The following is a 20280-nucleotide window of genomic DNA, read 5'->3' as shown; positions in this document are numbered from 1 at the left end:
TCTTTTCGCCTCCTCCGTTGCGGGAATGCTGGATCCATTTGTCACTCTTGTCGCACAAGTAATGTAGCCAGCGTAGGTCTTTGACCGAGTATTGACGTTTGACAAAGTTAGTCGTTTGAGGGCTAATGACAACCAGTGTGTTTTCGGGCATGAATCGTTGGCTGTATACTAAGGAACACGTTTTGGCGATGGTGCATGCTTCTTTCAAAGGATCTATCCCTCCGTGCTCCATGAATAATTCTCGAACTTTTCCACAGCAATGACGTAAAATGTCCACGTCGGAGCGACAATACTTTAACATTTCTTTCTGAACGTCGAAAGGGTCTGAGGCGTGAGTCTGGTACAAAGCGTAGAAAGCTTCTGGTAGTTCGGTAAGCATGTTGTCGGGGTCATAGTAGTGAGCCTCAGGCAAATGGGGTGGAACAGCATTTTAATTGGCTTAGGTATTGAAAATGTGTGGAAAATAACCTTTAGCTATTTCTGTCATTCCAACTTAAAGGCATGGCTAAGTAACTCATCGAATCTTTAAGCTGCACTCGTCCCGCTTGCATGGAAATGATGATTGTAGCTCAGTTCAAAATCACTTTCAGACGTTCGGTACATTCCTCCGTATATTATCTAAACAAAATTGTCTATCGTATCCCGAGGAATTGTGAGCCATCACCGTGGCATGGCGATGACAATCTCCATAGCGTTCGATGTCCTTTTGGCTCCAAGTCTCGTCGATGCGGTCTTAGATCCATTGGGCGAAATCGGCTAGCGCGTTTGGTACCCAAAATATTTTTTCACGTCCTTCAGGAATCTTGCTGCAGTGAGGGCAATGACTAAAGATAGGTTATTGGATGCACTTCTCGCACACTCGATGAGCCACGCAGAAATTAGGAACGTGAATGCCAGTCTTTGCATGAATTCGAAATCAAAACTGATGAAATTGACTTTCTTCAGGTGATCTTCTTCATGTTGGGGCTGATATCTTTGAATGTAGCATTTGTGTTCCTAGTCCACGATTTGGTGACAAATGTGACATCGTTTCTTTCCTGAACATACGTGCGCCTTGGCATTATTGCTGCGTATGACTTGTCAACAAGTAATGTACAACCTTAGGAGTTGACAAGCACTTCTCTGCTATGAACCTTGCGTTTTCAGATGTTGTTGGTACCAGGATGGAGTGACAAAAGGGCGCTGACGAGTATGGCAATGCACTCGTTCTTGTTCTTTGTCCAGACAGGGTTGATAATCCAAACATCATGAGCATTTCAATCCATAATGTTTGTGTTGCTCTTTCGTTTGTTGTTGTTATAGTCATAGTCACATTTCTCACAGTAATAACCGTATACTAGGAATCCGGTGATACTGGCAATAGCATCGAAATGTTCATCGTGATAATAGACGTGAATGTATTTTGCGTTTTTAAAATCTTTGCCTCGAAGCAACAGAGGTCCGCGCACTTCTTGATGATGCACTTTCAACGTGTAGCATGGAGCCAAGACGTCTTGTAATTTTTGCATTTTAGAAATGTTACAATGTGTGTCTTTGGATATCCACGCTTGTTATAACAGGAGTTCTGCTTCTCTTCGTTGTTTGGCTCGATCCGGTTGTCGAATAGTTTTCCAGACTTTTTTCCATTCTGCCGTGTCTTTCTTGTCGGCGTACGTTCGTCCCACCACGATGGCACAATCTAAACACATTTGGTCTTGAGGGTTGTTAATTCGAACGAGGCTCGTTTTGGTGGTGCGATGTTCGTCCACCAATATCACCTTTTTGCGTCCGGTCCCTTGGAGAAGAGAAACATGGGTCATGAACAGTGTTGCTTTTCCACTGATGATCATAAACTTGTCGTTGGATTGTTGCACGCATTGAATCTTGTCGATGACTTTGGAAGGTGTCAATTCTGCCTGACTACTAAACTCGATCCAAACGGGGGACTTCCAACTGTCCTGATGAATAGAAAGTCTCAAGAAATCGTCTTATTTGGCTTCACATTACTGTTTCAGTGTGCTTAACAAACAATGATGAAACCCTCTGCTTTCTCCAACGGTACGTCGGACTTGAAATCTTTAAACTTCACCGTGTACGTGTAAGCCGTCGTTCTAAGTTTTCTAGAGGAGCGCTTTTCCGTCTCTCGTATGTGATAGTAGTTTTCAGGGTTTACTAATGGTGATGAGCTTTGGTTAATTGTAGACTCTCTGGGTCTGGATTCTGGCTGACTCGTGTCATCTTCAAATCGCTGGCATTCATTTGTGCCAGCTACTGTGCGAGGCGATAAATCACGTTTCTGCCACTTACTTTCTTCTCCTTTATCTGTGACATGATGAGATCGTTTCATCTTGACTGCAAAAAGTCAAGTGACTAAATTTTAAACGCCATGGACCCCTTTATATGTAGTTAGGACCAGTGTATATATATATAAGGTCAGTGTCTTCCCTTCCAATATTCATTTCGCTCTCAAACCGACCAGAACCCACACAGATCGAATTTCTGATCAGAGCTTTGCGAAGTTTCATACGAAAGTTTTCTTCAGACATGCCGATGGACTACTCCCCCTCCTTTCGAGATCAAAGTCAAGATACTTGATATATCTGTAAGAAGAAAGGGCATTGAGCAAGACGTTTAACAGAAGAGACATAAGCCAAGATACCCGTTATCATTGTGAAGAGAAAATACATTGGTCTTCATAATGCCCTAAGAAACAACAGGAGCAAGAGGAAGAGAATGGTTCCGAACAGGAAGAAAAGGTACAACCCCAACGGAAGAATTCAGACACGTAAAGAAGAGAAAAAAGAGAAGAAAATAAGACGACGAGAAAGTGAGGAAGAAGAGGAGGAAAAACCTATGAAAGTGAAGAAATTCAAAACACAGAGAGAGAGAGTGAGCAAAGGCTCAGAAGAAGTCTATGAACTTTGTAAAGTGTTGTGTTGTGTTGTGAATTGGAATTTTAAATATGTACCAGAATAGACCAGATAGAAAACGCAAGTGTTTCTTGCTTTTGATTTTTTAGAATATGGATTTGCACTCACGCACTCACTCACACACGTACATCACGGGCAGAAAAAAGAGATCTTGAGTTTGAATTGGTTTTGGCAAAATGAATGGTATCTCTTTTCGAGAGAAGTGGATGTTTGGACCGATGGGTATTTGTTTGTCTTAAAAAATATCAGGAACGTGACGTAATCAGCTTTAACTGCCTTAAGCCTTTGCCACGGCCAAGGCCTACTTCTGGACTTGCTCTTGTCGATGATTTGGTAGAAATCACTAGGGGTGGTATCGTAGACGTAGTAACAGAGCTTGGTTGTTTGGTTTGGGAAGGTCTTTTTCTCTTGGGTCGTATTAAATAAGTCTGATAAATTTGTTTCAGACTCCTTAACTTTGCTAAAATGTCTAAGAGTACCGTCACCGTTTGACTTTCACTGTCCTCCTTCTCTCCTAGGCTTTGTTTCTTCTCTGCTGATGATGTTTCTTCTTCTTCTTCTCGTATCCTTCTTCTTGCCTCTTCTTCTCGCTGTTGATGTTGCTGTTGAAGGAGAAAAGCATGTTCTGCTTCTTTCTGCTTTTGTAAAAATTCCTCCAATTCTTCTTTCTGTTTCTGTTTAAAATCCTCGACGTGTGGTAAAGAAGGAGAAGGTGGCGAAGTTACTGGTACCGGAACAAATTCTTGCGAAGAAGAAAGAAAATTGACTAAATCCCGATTAAAATCGACCTCTTCTGGAAGTAGGACTGTGTTGACTTTGGTAGCCGCTGCTATACCATCGCTTCTCGTCTCCACGGCCTGTGCAACCCAATTCAGTGCCTTCTTAGTTTATGTCATGTTTGAAAAACTCTGTCGCATGGATTAAATACACACAGACGCTAGCGCACATATATAGGGAATGTGACGTCACGGGTAGCTCTCTTCGGATTGGAAGACAGACTCCACAGTATGATTGAATTTTGTACCGTGTATTAGGATTGTTGAAAAAACTCAATCCGTTTCGATCCGCTCTTCCACTATAAATAACCCCGTTCAGTTCATTCCTTTCATCTGTTCTCGTCACAAGATGTGGACAAACGTAGAATCATCTACCCTCGTATCGTCGATGCTGTTCCGTACGGACTTACCAATGTGTGTGAAATCATCGTGGACAAATATCCGGATCACCGAAACAAGCGTTTGGAAAACAGAATTTATGTGGAGAGACAAAGCTGTTTGAGGAAAGGCCTTATCTACGGACCAGACGTCAGAAAAAGTTTGAGGAAGAAAGGAAGACCTATGCGATGCCTTCTATGTTAACGGAATAATGTTAACATAAACTGAAAAGCCCTTTTCAGGGTCACTCATTTGCCGTGAAAAGATTTGCTTTCTTGCCTAACGTTAGTTGTATAGTTATTTGTGTTTGTATGATGTATGTTGTATGAGTTATAAATCTAGAAACGATTTCCTTTCTTGCCTACAAATTATTTTTCGTTGGTTGTATAGTTCTTTATGTATGTATGTTGTATGTGTTATCAATGTATGTGTACCGCCAGTCCCGTTTCCGCCAAGCGTTCTAGGTTTTTTCTTTCTTCCCGTGACGTCACCTCACCTGTTCCTATAATTGTTGCAACATTGTTACCAATCTTCAGTACCGTGACGTCACCTCACCTGTTCCATTCATATTGTCCTTATACAACAACCCCACTTTCCTTTGATGCTATACAGACCCGCTATTCCCCCTGGTCAGTTCCCTTTAGGCTAGAGTGTCCCATGGTGTGCTTTAAAAATACTTGAGGCTAGAGTGTCCCAGGGGCGTCTGTAATGTATTTTCCCCATTGAGGCTAGGGTATCCTACTTCACTACTTCTTTCACTTACTCCCACGTTGTTCATTGTCGTGCTCTAAATACTTTCCACTTTGGCAAGCAAATAATCTAAATTTCATTTCATTTTTAACGAACTTTCAAAGACTAATGAGGACAATGATAAATATATTCCACAACTGGACAAGGATGATAGATAAACAATGAAATAAAAAATACAAAATAGTATGCATATCATTACAATAATCGCATCCAATTTTCTCTCCCTTCCTGTACCATCTATTACCCTATACTTACTGTCTTTTCTTTTTTGCATCATCTAGTACCCATTACTTGACTGTCTTATATTCTTGTATCGTCAAGTACCCAGTACTTACTGTCTTCTCTTTTTGTATCATATCTAGCACTCACTAAGTAGCTTTAATAATGGGAGGGGGACAGGGGGGTTGCCCGGGCACCAGAGGTCTTGGAGCACAAAACAACGGGTGCCCGAGGCACTGGGGCGCCAAAACCTCTTTGGGTCTTCATCGTCACCTCTGGTACAAGTTACCCTTAGTACACCACTGTACCCAATCATTTCAACGGATTAAACCTGAATTGGTGGGGTTTATTTTCTTTTTTTCTTTGTTTTTTCTCTCTTTTTTTTTTCTTTTTTTTTTTTTGTTGCTTTGATTGCCGGTGTCACATGGTCGATTCATAACATATATTTTTGTTTCATTGGTCAATTTTCACAAACTATCATTATGCAAACAGTTGTTTTTTAATCATCAAATGTTTTTTTTCTTTAAATACACAGCTAACATGCAGTTAGAGCTCGTGTGTGCTTCTTTGTTTGCATTCCCTAAGATTTTTTGCTTAATTATTTGTAAATATTTATTTTATTGAATCTAACAGAAAAAAAGCGAAATGTCACAAATTCACATAAAATAGATCGTGTTTCTTTCCACCTTAATATATATTTGTCCAACTGGATCTTAATTCTGTACATTATTTGTACAGTCAACGTTTGCCCTTGACCCTTTAATTGGTCTACAGTTTCTTACGCACTGGTTGTCCTCGTACCTGCATGAGAAAGGAATACATTCATGAATTATTTGCATCCAAAATGACAGTCGTAGTTACTATTACTAAGGTATTTGTTTTGGTTGTCGCGCATTTTCAGCATGCACGTTTCTTAATTTAGGAGTATAGCATGGTGTAAGCAAACTGGGTCATATTTAGGGACGCCCATCACTTGTTGTTTTCTTTCAACCAATACCGTAAATTGCCTGCAGCAAAACAATGCATTGCAACCTTAAACTTGAAGGCTATGTGTGTAGGAAAGCACATTTCCAATGAGTGTTCATTAGTAGCAAGTTTAAAAGTCAGTTGTATCGTAATCGCTGTTGGAAAATGCATGCATATCCTTAAGTGCAGCTTTGGGTATCATCTGACAACACGTTTTCGAAGAATTACCTATTTCCGAGGATGACACATTAATGCATCCGTATAACTAAATATGGGATAGAGACATTTTCTTTGTTCATATTTTTTGTAAATAATTGTTCCTTCTGATTTTACTCTGTTCCTTTATCTAAACGAAGATAACGAGACAAATATATCCTGTTATCACTATAGAAGTCATAAGGTCATGTAGACGTTCCATAGCGACTATTTCATTGATGGGTGTAATTTGTAAAATTTGATTACACTTAACTTTCTGGGGCAGTTATTCTCTATATTTTGATCCTCACATATCCATATTTATTGGAAGGCCATGTCAGAATCAATATTAAAGGACGTGATATTTTTGGATGAGGTAAACATGATGTTATGATTCAGTACAAACCTGTTTTAAATGTTATTTGTCTTGGTGACCCAATATTCTTTTTTGTTGACCCAGTTTAGTACCTCTCCACCATTTTAAAAGTCCATAGCTATCAATAATTTTTGTCTGTAAATTTTTGATGACATCTAAAATGCAGAGCATTCAGCAACCAGGTTTGAATAGACTGGTTAAACTAAATCAGTATTAAATTTTAGAACACCAAAAGTATTTATTTGGCATTCACTTATGTGATGCTCATTCAATGAGGAAATAATTCTAAATAGCTTCTTCAAAATTGTATTTGGACCCAGTTTATTTGTGCAAAATGCAAGTGAAAACCCCAGATATTGTGTATGTCCTGATTATAATTTTAGCTTGCATTTTGAGATGAATAAAGGAAAGAAAAAGTGTCCCAATTACATTTGGTATGCTTAATTAGCAAAAATACATGTTCAGAATATGACTTTTTAGAAAAAGCCTAGAAACATTTCTCAGGATTAACTGTTAATTAGTCACACTGGCTTTATTGTTTGCGTACTTAAACCAAAACTTTAGCTATTTAGCAGTTTAGCCAGAGCTGACCAGAATATGAAAAAGGGTCTTGTCCTGGCTTGGGTAATAATAAGGTGTATCACAGGGAGAAATGACATGTCCCATGGACACTCACACATTGGGGCAAGGGGTGGGGTCAGTAGTATCCTCCCCCCAATTTCTATTGTCATCCAGTTATTATGAAATTTTGACCTCTTTTCTTTTAATTGCTGCTATTTAAACTGCCCAAGAGATAGTTTTACATGAATTCCAATCATTGGAGTACAGTTTATACATGCTACATGTAACAGGCATAGAGTGAATAATTTGTTTTATATTTTTTTAAAGATTACTGAATATTGTGTTTTCTCAAAACATGACAGGGTTAGAATCTTATTTTTAGCAAAGCTTCCACATTTGATTAAAATCAGATCTAAATTTCACCTATGACAGTGGTGATTTGATTTAAATTGTGCCATGTTACGGCATGTATGTCAACATCTTGAAAATACATTTACTCATTTCACCAGTGTGATTAAAGTTTCCTTAGGCACACAATTTTTGTTTATCCCAATGGGTACCTCACTTTGAATACAGGATGGACCTGACACTTTTTCCTAGGATTCAAAATATCCAACGGTATGTCTGGAACAACGCCAACGTTTAGTCTAGGCCTAGCATTTATGTATCCTAGAGCTGCCATTTTTTCAGGATCCCTCTCATAATATTCCTTTGAGAAATGTAATGAGCACAGAGTGCTGTATGTTGTTGCTTTGAAATCGACTCACTTGTAATAATGTATCCATACTGTCTTTATGCCTTTATCTTTTGGAAAAGAAAACAAATGTTGTCCACATGCTTTTCATGACGTGCTATTACACCCGTAAGCAGCGCAAAATGGCATTGTCTTTTACTTTGGCAACTCTCACTTGCTGTAGTCGCTACTATGATGTCACATCCCAAAAGTATTCTGATAGGTGAGGAAATGTTGCATACGAGGTCACAGAAATTCAGCTTCTAGAAGATATGCCAATATTTAAATATTGGCATTACGGTCACAGATTATACTTCAGATGAAGGTTTTCTTCTATAGTGCTTTTATTATTCTATATATCCATTGGTTTCTGGACTACTTTTAAAGAATATTCTTATAATCATTGCTAAAATAATATTTCAGATGTTAGTTTAAATTCTTTTGTGACATAAAAGGAACAAAAATAGGGCAGTGCTAGGATTTTAAAACTTGGAGTCCAGGACTCCCATTTTGGTAAAAATAGGAGTCACATCAACAAAAGTTGCAGTCCCTCAAAGAAAACTTTGCAGATTAGAAGAACTACTGGTTGCCATTGAGTTTAATTTCTACATTCTTTATAATATTGACATATAGGTCTTGTTTGTCCATCAGAGTGAAACTGACTTTTGTAAATCCAAGGAAAGGTCTTATTCCAAACACTAAGCCAGGCATCACACACTTTATTACACTTGGCTACTGTCCCGTCCAAACTATCAGTTCTAGCAGCTTTAGCACTCTTCTAAATTTCTGTACAATCTCCATCAATTTGTCATTTAACCGCAAAATACTTATCCAGATTTGTGAATGGCATTTTGTCTACATCTGAACATGTCTTGATTCTGAAGTCACGTGCACTACTTATTCAGTTACACTCTGAAATGAACACAATAATGAAAGCTGAAGTTTTTCATTTGATGTACTCTTATAAATGACCACATGTATATCTCTGGGTCTTTCTGCCTCTGAATTCAGTCATTGTAAATATCAGCACATTTCCCCCCAAAGCCGCCAGTCAGAGCCTTTGAACCAGCCTCCCTGCTATTGCATCATGTTCTTTTTATGTACTCTTATAATGGCAACATATACTCAGCAGATTCTCCAACCCAACAGCCAGTCAGAGTCTTTGAACTTGCCACCCAGTTAGTGCATCATGTTTCGTTTGATGCACAGTGGTCCCCCTCATGAACAGCCCCCCTGACCAGCAGCCACTCTTTACGGCCCTCAGCACTGATGAGTTTGTGTTCAGAAGTACCCCTCAAAAAGGGCCACATCTAATGCAACCAGTGGCCAACATGCTTGTGTAAAATTTACCCCTCACAGACGACCACATTTTATTACTAATATGTGTCCAGAACCAATATTTAATTACAGTAAGGTTAGTAATCCGATTATTTTTCATGGTGTCTCATTCTGGTTGTCAGGTTTTCATTATTGAAAGAAGTTTTGGCTAAAGTACATGTACCACTAAGGTTATTATTATAACATTAATGCTTTAATGCCAACGTTTGCAGGAAATGAATTCATCATTGTTTTGATAGATCTTAGGCGTCATACATTGGATTTTTTTAAAAATTAACTATTACGGCTGATGTAATTGTTAAGATGATAACATGGTCAGATAGGCTAAAAATAGATTTTGTGGATTACCATAACACACAGACAAACAATTAACCTTGAATAAACAGGGTACCCAACAAAGACTGAAAAATTACGTGACAGTATATGTATCACTTCCTTTATAACAAGACATTTCGTTTTCAAAAGTTTACTCTGCAAAATTAAATAATAGTACTGTACAATTAGCAGCATGGGAATAAATCTTTACAAAATTTTAATATGTCATCACGTAAACAAAGACATAATACTTCAGAAGAAAAGTTATTCGACTTGACTTCAATGGGTAGAGTTCACTTACTAAAACATTTTTATATTGGGAGGACTCAAATAAACAAGATCGTTAAAGATGACCGTATAAGGGGGGACCCATGTACTCTTATAATGACAACATGTACATCTGAATTCTGTCATTGTAAATCAGCATGGCTAATTGATCAGCATATTTCCCCTCTAAGCAGGTGGCTGAAGCAAGACTGGCAAGTCTGTTTGTCACCCACTTATTATATGCATATGGAGGACTCCCAATTAATGATTTTTTGCATCCCTGATTAAAAATTGGCATCCAGATATGCATGATTAAGCATTTCAGAGACCTCTGAGTATGTTACGATGGAAAAAAACAAAGGGTTATATCACCATGATCTTATGTAAATGGTCTACTGGACAAGTTTGCAATAGGGAAATATTTTGCTAGGTTTTGTGGTTTTTCTAATTCCATGAATATTTTGAAACTTCTAGCCCAATGAAAGTTTCTTATTCAATTTATTGTCATAGAATGATTTTAATTAGAACTGGTAAACTTGTTTTACTTAAGGGCAGATTGTATATTTTAAATATATTTATATATTTTTGCTGTACTCAAGTGCACCTGTTGGAGGGATACCAGTTGTGGATTTAGACTAGGTAATCAGCCTCAACCCATTCTAAATCTTGACATGGTCCCTACCAACTAAAAGCAAACATTGCTTCGGAACCTGGCCTCATATGGTTCAAACATGTCTTACTTCACCTCATGAAATCTTGCATCCACCCATTAATACAACCAACTTGTTTGCATTCCAGATTGAGTGAAAATGAAGGTTGTATCAGTTATTGATGTGACAGAGTCTGCTGTCAGAGCCAATGTGACCACAGGTAATACAGCCTCTGATGCTAAGGCAGGTGCATTAGTACTGCAGTCCTTGAAAGCCAGGAGGAAAGCTCTAGAGGAAGTAAAAAGAGCCTGTGCTAGGTGAGTAGGTTATCGGAATATAAACGTCTTGTGTTGAGGAACCTTGTGGTAAGTTTTTTCCTTGTGGCAATGACCATGGTTTCAAGTTTTGATTGACAGGTCTCTAAGTCTATAGTAAAGTCACCTGGGTCAAGTAATCACAAATACTGATATAAATGTAGAAATTAATTTTAGTTTTAAAATATAATCATAATATAGTTCTAACAAAGTTTACTCAGTTGTGATTTTTTTGAGTGATCTGAACAATAATTGTCATAACAAAATTTCCTGCTGAAAATTATTGATTGCTGTGGACTTTAATAATGGCAATGCAGCATTAGGCTGGGTCAAGATGGTTGATAATGGATGGAACTGTTATTAGTGCATGGGGTATCATTGGATAGTCGCGTTAAAAAAAAAGTCTCATGATTTACATTTATCTCCCATATGGATGTTCAACTGTGAATGGGATAGAGGAGTAAGAGACATTTTTTGTATGTATATTTTTTACATTGTACTTGTGACATTTCTTCAAAATTATAATTAAGCATAATTTAAAATTTAAACAAAATAAATCTGAATTGACAGCCATGTTCCTTCTGTCTTTTATATATATGAAGGAAGATATTTAAATGGGAAAAATAACTATTATATACCAGTTGAAATATAGGACACAATGTAACATACATATACATATACATATATATATATATATATATATATATATATATATACGAAGTTACATAATTACCTCCAGTTTATTTTTTCCCCAGGCTTTGAATATAAATGACAACATTGTTGCATCTCTGTTTATGTTTGTTCTAAAACTTCTTCCCATCAGCAGGTGCTTTTCCATCATAGTGCATGACAGAACCAGTTGAAACAGGATCACCTTGGGTGACTGTCTAAAATGTTGACGTATGTTATCATTGAATTTGCTGTTCAGCATTTCTCAAGGAATTTATACAATAATCTTCAATGGAACTTTGATGGACAAGGACCAAAATACTCCACTCCCTCGATAACTCATGCCCTGTTAAATCGTGAACCCGCTTATAATGCAGGTTCAGGCATGGATCCCATTTATTAAACCAGAAAATACCCCCAGAATTGATGCCTATCTGTTAAACTTCAAGCAAATTCCGATCAAAATTGGTAACAAAATCTTTGATGTATCGCTCATTATATCGTCAAAAATGGTAGATATGACCTGGACATTTTAATCAACACTTTGATCATACAATTTTTTTACATTTTCTTTCCAAACGACATTCCTAGTACACCTCAATTAACGATATGTAAGGAAATTTTGAACAATGAAAATGTCACGCTGAGTGAAGGCAGTACTTCAATAAATAAATATAAATTAAATATATTTTTTATCAATTGAAATTTGTATTCTAGTTCTGTCTTTTAGTTCCTTTTAAGTGTAATCGTCATAAATGCAATGTGTCCTCTTGTAATTAAACATAAAATGCATAAATTTACTGTAACAGCTATGTCTGCGAGCGTTTTTCTGAGAATCTAATTAAATGCCGACCATGTTTTGATAACTGACTTGCGAAAGTATTTGTTGTATTGTTGCACTGAATTAAAAACTGGCCTCCTTTGTATTATCACGTTAATTATATCTTTTGAATCAAATAAAGGAGGCTGGGATAAAAGAAAAGTTAAAAGGCACAAAAATCCTACAAACTTAGAATCTAGCAGTCCAGGTCATATGTCAGGTGAACTCACTTCATTTGATCATTCGAACACTATTATAAATGTCATTGTGTATGTAACATAAACTACCTTAAATTAACCGACTCTTTCATAACCGTGATCAAAGATAACAAGGCAGACAAGTGAACTGAATACTTCATAAAATAAAGACTGATTTCACAGATATGGACCATTGTGGGCAAGCGAGTTTCAGAGAATTCTTGAACTGGCACTTAGAGATATCCACAAGGATGATAAGAAGTTTCATTATTACTACCAATGAAATCACGACATCAATATTGCACTAATTGAGCAATACAAAAATTGAGTTTCAACGTAGACGATTGTCTTGCAAAATAAATGCTGTGTATTTTTGTAAGAAAAGGAATCATGTTTGTTGTTTTATCAACAGTTAGTCTTGTTCTGTTCCCTGCTCTGTGGACTTCGGTTTGGCAGGATACTATTAAATACCACTACGGGAACAAGAGAGATAAAAAGCAGTTACGTAATACACAGATTTTTTGTGTACTTTAAACCATTTGGAACAATCCTTCATATGTTGGACATTTTGAAAATAAATGTTATTTATAATAATAATAATGAGGACTTTGTATAGCGCCTAATCTTTAGATGCTCTTAGCTCTTTACAACATTAGACAATACCTATAACATAAAAAGCATATGTAATGATATGATTACAAAAAGAAACATCATGAAATTGGAAAACATAAAAAACATGCTGAAAATATTTAAGGTAGGAAACATTATTAGGTCATTAAGTTTGTTCTTGCAGTTGAAATATGTGAGTTATAGGAGCACTCTTGAATGTTATCACTGTGTCTTTGTGTTTAAGTTCAGTGGGCAATTTATTCCACGTTGCTGGGCCTTGGTATGCAAAATAACACTGTACATATGACTTTGTTTTCATAGTGGGAATAATGAGTATATGATTGTCAGAAAAGGAGTGTAAGTATCTTGCTGATCTACACATGGGTGAGGTCGAATAGGTATGATGGACTGGAGTCAGTCAGTGAAACATAGCGTGGAGAAGAAATGTTGTGTTTGATTCTGGATCAAATGGATAGCCAGTGTAGGGTACAGAGCAGTGAGGAGGTGTGCTCTGATCATGCTACTCTAAGGATGATCCAAGCAGCTGTGTTTTGAAGTTCCTGGAGTAGATATTGAGATGAACCAGACAGAACTGAGTTACAATAGTCCAGTCTTGAAAGTACTAATGAACACACAAGTGTTTTAGTGGCATCATCTGAAAGATATTTGCAAATGGAGCTGATGCGTCTCAGCTCAAGATATGTAGCCTTGCATATGTTCATGACATGTTGGTGCACTGTGAGAGTATTGTCCAGAGTAGCACATAGGTTTCACACTGACCGTGTGAATTTATTGTTGGTGTTGCTGATATTTAATGTTTGGAGTAAAGGATATGAATGACAAAGTCTTTTTGTTTTGATCAGAATGGCCTCAGTTTTATCATCATTTATCTGCAGCTTGTTACTTGTCATCCATGATTTCACATCAGAAATGCACCTCTCTACACCTTGGATGGTAGCACCAACTTCAGTTGGGTGGCTGGATTTGTATATTTGGGTGTCATCAGCATACAATTGGTGAGACACTGGATGATGATCTATGACACTTGAGAGCAGCTGAGTGTATAGAATGAAAAGAGCAAGTCCAAGAACACCACAACATAGATTAACTGGGCTGGAGTGTATTCCATTTGCAGACACAATTTGTGTCATGTTGACCAAATAGGACTTGAACACAGTAAGGCTGTATCATGAATGCCAAATAAATGCTGGAGATGGTAAAGTAATATATCATGGTCTGTTGTGTCATATGCTGCAGACAAATCAAGGAGAGTGAAGACTGTAATCTTTCCACTATCCAAAGTAGAGAGAATGTCATTAACTACTTTTAGAAGAGCAGTTTCAGCACTGTGGCAAGGGCGATATGCAGATTGTACATTGCTAAAAAGACTGTTTGAATTTGATGAGATACAAGCTGGGATAGAACATCCTTTTCTAAGATTTTTTATATGAATGGGAGATTAGAAACTGGGAGGTAGTTCTTTGAATCATTATGGTCGATTGTTGGTTTCTTCAGCAGAGGCTTTACAATGGCAGTTTTGAAAAATTATGGGAATTCCCAGGATGAGAGAGGTATTAATAACATCAGTTAGTGAAGGCAACACTGGATCTAAGCACTCAAGCAGCAGTGATGTTGAAATTGGATTAAGTTCACATGACTTTGGTGCACTCTTCATCATGACTGTACATACTAAATCCATAGACAGGTTCAAATGCTGCTAATGGTTGCCACTGAAATTCTGTATCCCAACTGTATGGTGATGACAAGTCAATTGAAGTTGTGTTGTCAAGCTTATCTCTAATGGTTTGTACTTTGTCACGGAAGAAATTTGCAAACAGGTCCAGAAGGTCGACTGGAAGTGGTGTACATTTGTTCCTTGACATTAGCTTGTTAGTAATCTCGAAGAACTCTTCGCAGCTGGAACTTTCCATGATCTTAGTACTGTAGTGGGCTGATTTCGCTGCATGGACTATGTGGCTTTCTTTTTAGCGGCTTCATAGATTTGCTTATGAATAGTGAGTCTGGTGGAAAGCCAAAGCCTCTCAGCTTTACGGCGGTCTCTTTTAGCAGTGCAAAGCTGGTCCCTAACACTGCTATACCATGAAGAACACTTCTGAATTGATACTCTGCACTTGGTGGCTGGGGCATGTTTGCTAAGCAATGAATGCAGGCAGTTATCAAGTTGTTCTGCTGTAGGAAGTAAGTTGTTAGGTTTGCTTGGATGTCATGCATTAGTTTGGTTCTATATATCATGCAGAGGTTTCTCTTAGTAGCAAATAAATGGGGAGGGTTAGGGACTGATACGTCAAGATGGCATATAATGCAGAGGTGGTCTGATGCAAGTAGGTGGGATACCAGGGAGGACTGTAGAATATTATCGTCAGGTCTATGAAGAATCCAGTCTAAAATGTGACCATGTTTATGGATGGGTTGGTTAACTGACTTTGAGGTTGAAAACATTAATGGAATAACGAACAACTTCATTAGGAAAAGTGTGTTATTAAAATTTATTATTCGACAGATTGTAAAAAGAGGATTCAGTCATTGAACAGCTCGTTCACTCATGCTACCCCCCAGCCCCAGTTTTCTCGATGTGACAGCAATTGTTTTCAACATTTAGAGTTCCCTCTGTAACTCTTGCGTCGCTTGTAGTGTGGTCTATGTTTGTGGACCCCAGTGTGCGCGAGTTATCTAGGGAGAGGTGTTATGTGAATAAATGCCATTTAAAGATGTGTTTAATCACATTCATCAAAATGACACTTATAGCTGCAAAAAATGATGCAGAGCAAATGCATACCCTATGTGAGTTATACATTATACTGTATATAGTAGACACTAATCTTTTTCACTATTTCCACTGATCACCCTGTCAATCACATAGCTGGAATGGGTTATAACACTTTGTCCATTTTTTGTGTGTTTATTCATTAGCACATATGTGTGTATATATACTTCTTCAATTCATTGTTTCACCCTCAGTTTCTTGGACATATTTCACATGTAAAAATTATTCATTTGTTATGCTCATTATTTTGGGTCCTTTTTTAGCAACACACAAAATCTGTTATGTCGATGCATTTCAAGGACAATAACTTGGCCGTAACAAAACCATACCAAAGTGACCCATTTAGCATGCTTGAATGACTTTTGTATTTTAATGCTGTTCATTCATTACACCCTGAATGTATTGAACCCTGTCTCACAACATTTATGAAAATCTTTTTCTTTTTTTAAATATTATAATGAAACAAACATGCTGATGTTTTTTTATACCAGATTACAGAAATGATGCTGAATTATCAAATAGCATTCTAGATCTCTAGGAATGAACCATAGTAAGAAAATAACAAGGTTTGGGATTGGGGGCTTTGTCATATGCTGCTAATTTTTCATTTGGTCTTTAAATTCATGGTTCAAGGCAACAACAAATCCCCCAGAATTAGTACCCAATGAAAATAATGATTCTACAGTAAATGTCAGTCCTGACTTGGAAAATTTATTCAAATGTTAAATAGCAACTTTTGGATTGGTCAGATTTTTTGGTAAGATTTGATACTCCTAAAATTGAAATGCATTCAAATTAAATTTCTTGATATGTTATTACTTAAAAATTGATTGACATACAAAACTTTAACAAATTAAAGTTAATGTAGGTTTATTTTATGTAAGAATTTCATTGTTCCTTGAGATGCAATGTTTTTTACAGAAAATCAGTTTTTTCGATTCAGTAAATTTCATAAAATTTTAACTTTCAGCAGATTAGCGGCATAAATTGTCAGCAGACTGCCAGTGCTCTCCCCCACAAAATAACAAATGTGTCCTCACATGCTATGCTGTGTTGACAAAAACAGTGAAATGCATTTGCTTTATTCCAAAGCAGGGGGTTTATCAGATTACAAATAACGTGAATAAATGTCGACAAGTATGTGGGAGTTTCAATAATATAATGGAAAACCATCATTCTCTTAACATATATACTCACCTTTAAGTTGATTCCAACTGCAGACAATATAGACCCTCATCTGCTGTTGCATAATGTGAAAGCAGATTAGGGTCTGTGTTGTTTGTTCTACTGATTACCACTAACAAACTGCATAGACAGATCTGGTGCATTATACGAGAATGTATATATATAATTTTTAAAAACAACTTCCTTTGGTCCATCAGCCTTCTGTATATATTTGGTTATAACCCAAGTCCAGTTCAGATCTTCACTGTACATTATTTATTGCAGCATGGATGCTAAGCATGAGTCGGTTATCTTCCAAAAGCTGGACTTTGGAGAACTGGTAGTGTTGGACACGTTCTACAATGCAGATGTGGTGGTGGTTGACATGTCAGTTACTGTCCAGCAGTCCTCCCTTTTCTATCACTTAGGTGTGCGGGAAAGTATGGAGATGAAAAATAACATCATAATCTTTTATGATAGTGACCCAGAGGCCACGATTTCTATGAAGGTAAGCATATGTGTACCTTGCTAGTATGTGGTTAAAATCTAGCGATGTAGAATAGGCATATTGTATGAAGCAAGTAACAGAGGCAACCATTTTGTCCCAGGATGCATTCACTAATGATATTCCAGCTCTAAGAAAGTTATAGACTTTTCTTTAAGAAACCCCACAGTTTATATACTAAAGTTTGCATTTTAAGGATTTTAACCTTTTCTTGGCTTCATCTTTGTTTTGTACTGTATATACTCGCTTAAAAGACGAGTCCAACTACAAACTGCACCGACCCAGATCTGGCATCACATAATATGCCAGCAGATCTGGGTCTGTGCAGTTTGGCGTAATTAGTAGAAAAGCAACATAGACCCTGATCTGCATGCACATTATGATAAGGCAGATCAGGATCTTTGTTGTTTGCAGATTGACTTGACTTATAAGCGAGTATTTACAGTGTGCCTTGTTCATTTTGGATAATTTACCTTACTATATTGTGGATAGTCTGGATTGTGCTGCTGTGTGAATAACTCGATACATACATACCAACTTATCTGGTTGAATTTTGTATACAATAGAATTTCAACAACATACAGAGCTGTGGACTCAAAATCATTGTGAAAGATTTTGGTTGTTTGGAGTTTTATGAGGTTGCAGGCAAGAAGGGTCTTAATGATAAGATCATTGATGTCATTGGAGTGATGTAGTCAATTAGAGTGATTGATGATCGATTTTTTAAAGTTTTGTTGTAATTAGATATGATTTATGAACGAGACAGTTTTTAAAAATTTTAAATATACACTCAAAGATGTTTTAGTAAGCTTCAAGCTCATTGTCAGTCACAAGTTGGTTGAAGGATCAGTTGACATGAAAACTTTATACCAGGAGAAAATGTATAGGATACTTCATTGATATTGTAATTTAATCTGCTCATCAAGGCAAAAATAAAGAAGCTCAAATGAATTTTCTTAAGTTTAAATATCAGATTTTTTAGTATATCTAACCTTTTCCTTATTTTGTGTATCTGCTTATGGCAGGGTTGCATTTCATCTAGTTTTAGAACCAACTGTTTACAGGAAGTGACATTTCTAGTAACCATGTCTTTCTTTGAAAGTCATGGGTTATGTTCCTTTGAGATTTTCTGGATATGGACATTGATTCAGTTTGATTTCTAATAAAACAAACTAACAGCCCACAAGTTGATGTTTTTATGTATGTCTTAGTTAAGAAAACCAGTTGTCAGGGTTGGGTCTTTAACCATTATTGGAAGCAAAAGTTCACCAGCAAACAGTCATATATTGGATAGAATATAAGTAACAAGATTATTATTATATTGAGGTGGACAAATTTAGAAAATCCATTGTTATACCATGACAGTGTGATTTTAAAATTTTGTATGCCCAGCACTATTTTTCTGGTTTCCAGGTAAATGACTGCATATGTACCAAGATTGCTATAATCAACTTTTTTGGAAACCTTTGCCCTCTTATTGTTCTAATTGCACACTGTCTTCGTATTCACTATCAGTCCTGCAAATAGAAAGTGCCACAAAAGTTTACACTTGTGTAGAATTTTTTGAGGTCAAAAAAAGATGTTTCCATTTTCATGGTGTCTTGTTGTCCATCAGCCTCAGAAATTTGCCAGCCCTGACAAGAAACATGACTATATTTTATCAGAATTATCATTACAGTTCATGTTATCATTAATCCAACACGCTTTATCCTGTGTCTGATCTGTCAGGGAAATGTTAACCTTCCATGTGTGTAATTTGTTTAGCCATTAAACCACATGCTAGTATGGTACACAACAAGAATTATGATTGTGCATGTACTTATTGAGAGCCTCCGATGTGGGAGATTGCTGATTTGAACCCTGTCTGAGTCATACCAAAAAATGGTACTCACAGCTGACCCACTTAGTGCTCAGCATTAAGAGGTTACTGTTAGGACTGGTTGGCCTGTTGTCAGGATAATGTGACTGGGTGGGACTTGATGCTACATGTCTGTGGCATGATGCCCCTTTGCTAGACAAAAGTTTGTTATTTTCTTTAAGTGTGTAAGATAAGGATTAAACAAGAGTTTATACAAGGTGTTTATGGGATTATCTGGCCATATTATTCATATAAAAAGAATGTATTTTGTGTTGTTTCTTGTGAGAATAGCATTTTTCATTTTAAAACTACAACCATTATCCATTGATGGTCCCACAGATTCATTTAATATATGTCTTAATTCAGAACACCAGCAAGTAAAGGTATCAGTGGGTAACCAGGTACTCAGGGTACCTGCCCTTTCATAATTACCCATTTAATAAAATTAGCTATAGGGTACCCGTTAATTCATGTTTAAAAAAAATGTTTCCAAGTTCAGATCAAGGATTATTATATCTGGTAATGCCAGGAGCAAGTGAGACACAAAATAACAAGTCCAATTGGATGCTCGTGTCATGTGACATTGACCCATCATAGACCGCTATCTACTGATCATCTTCATATTGTTGATGTGTGCAACCATTTGTCTATGTACTCGAACAGTTTCCTTATTTTCTGTTTATAGTAACTGTACATATAATGTTTAGAAGAAAACACAGACGGGTTTCTTGAATTTGAAACCATGTGTCACAGATGAACTATAGTTTTATAAACATGCATGTAGCAGACCAGTCTATATTGAAAAAAAACATGGCGCCCGATATTATCAAGTGACATGGCTTTATCGATGTGACTCATGGGTGTTATGTGATTGAAAAATGTTAGAGGAGAAGGACCTTGTTAAATTGAAGAGCATGTTGCATTAG

At 36.9% G+C, this 20280-nt stretch overlaps 1 protein-coding gene across 3 annotated transcripts in view; it reads left to right on the top strand.

The window, feature by feature from the left end:
- Window positions 1-5789: 5789 nt before the first annotated feature.
- LOC149786535 (mitogen-activated protein kinase kinase kinase 15-like) overlaps window positions 5790-20280 on the top strand; it is a 192614-nt gene continuing 178123 nt past the window's right edge. For all 3 annotated transcript variants that reach the window (XM_089977042.1, XM_089977041.1, XM_089977040.1), the window contains exons 1-3: window positions 5790-5903; window positions 10582-10750; window positions 17277-17499. In XM_089977042.1, coding sequence (XP_089833168.1) covers window positions 10593-10750; window positions 17277-17499 — 381 coding nt within the window. In that variant the 5' untranslated portion in view covers window positions 5790-5903; window positions 10582-10592. The remainder of the gene's footprint in view (window positions 5904-10581; window positions 10751-17276; window positions 17500-20280) is intronic.

Source organism: Sinohyriopsis cumingii, chromosome 12 (genome assembly GCF_028554795.1).
Source record: "Sinohyriopsis cumingii isolate HCF-2022 chromosome 12, ASM2855479v2, whole genome shotgun sequence".
NCBI classification, from domain to species: domain Eukaryota; kingdom Metazoa; phylum Mollusca; class Bivalvia; order Unionida; family Unionidae; genus Sinohyriopsis; species Sinohyriopsis cumingii.
This window is presented reverse-complemented; position numbering and strand designations above follow the sequence as displayed.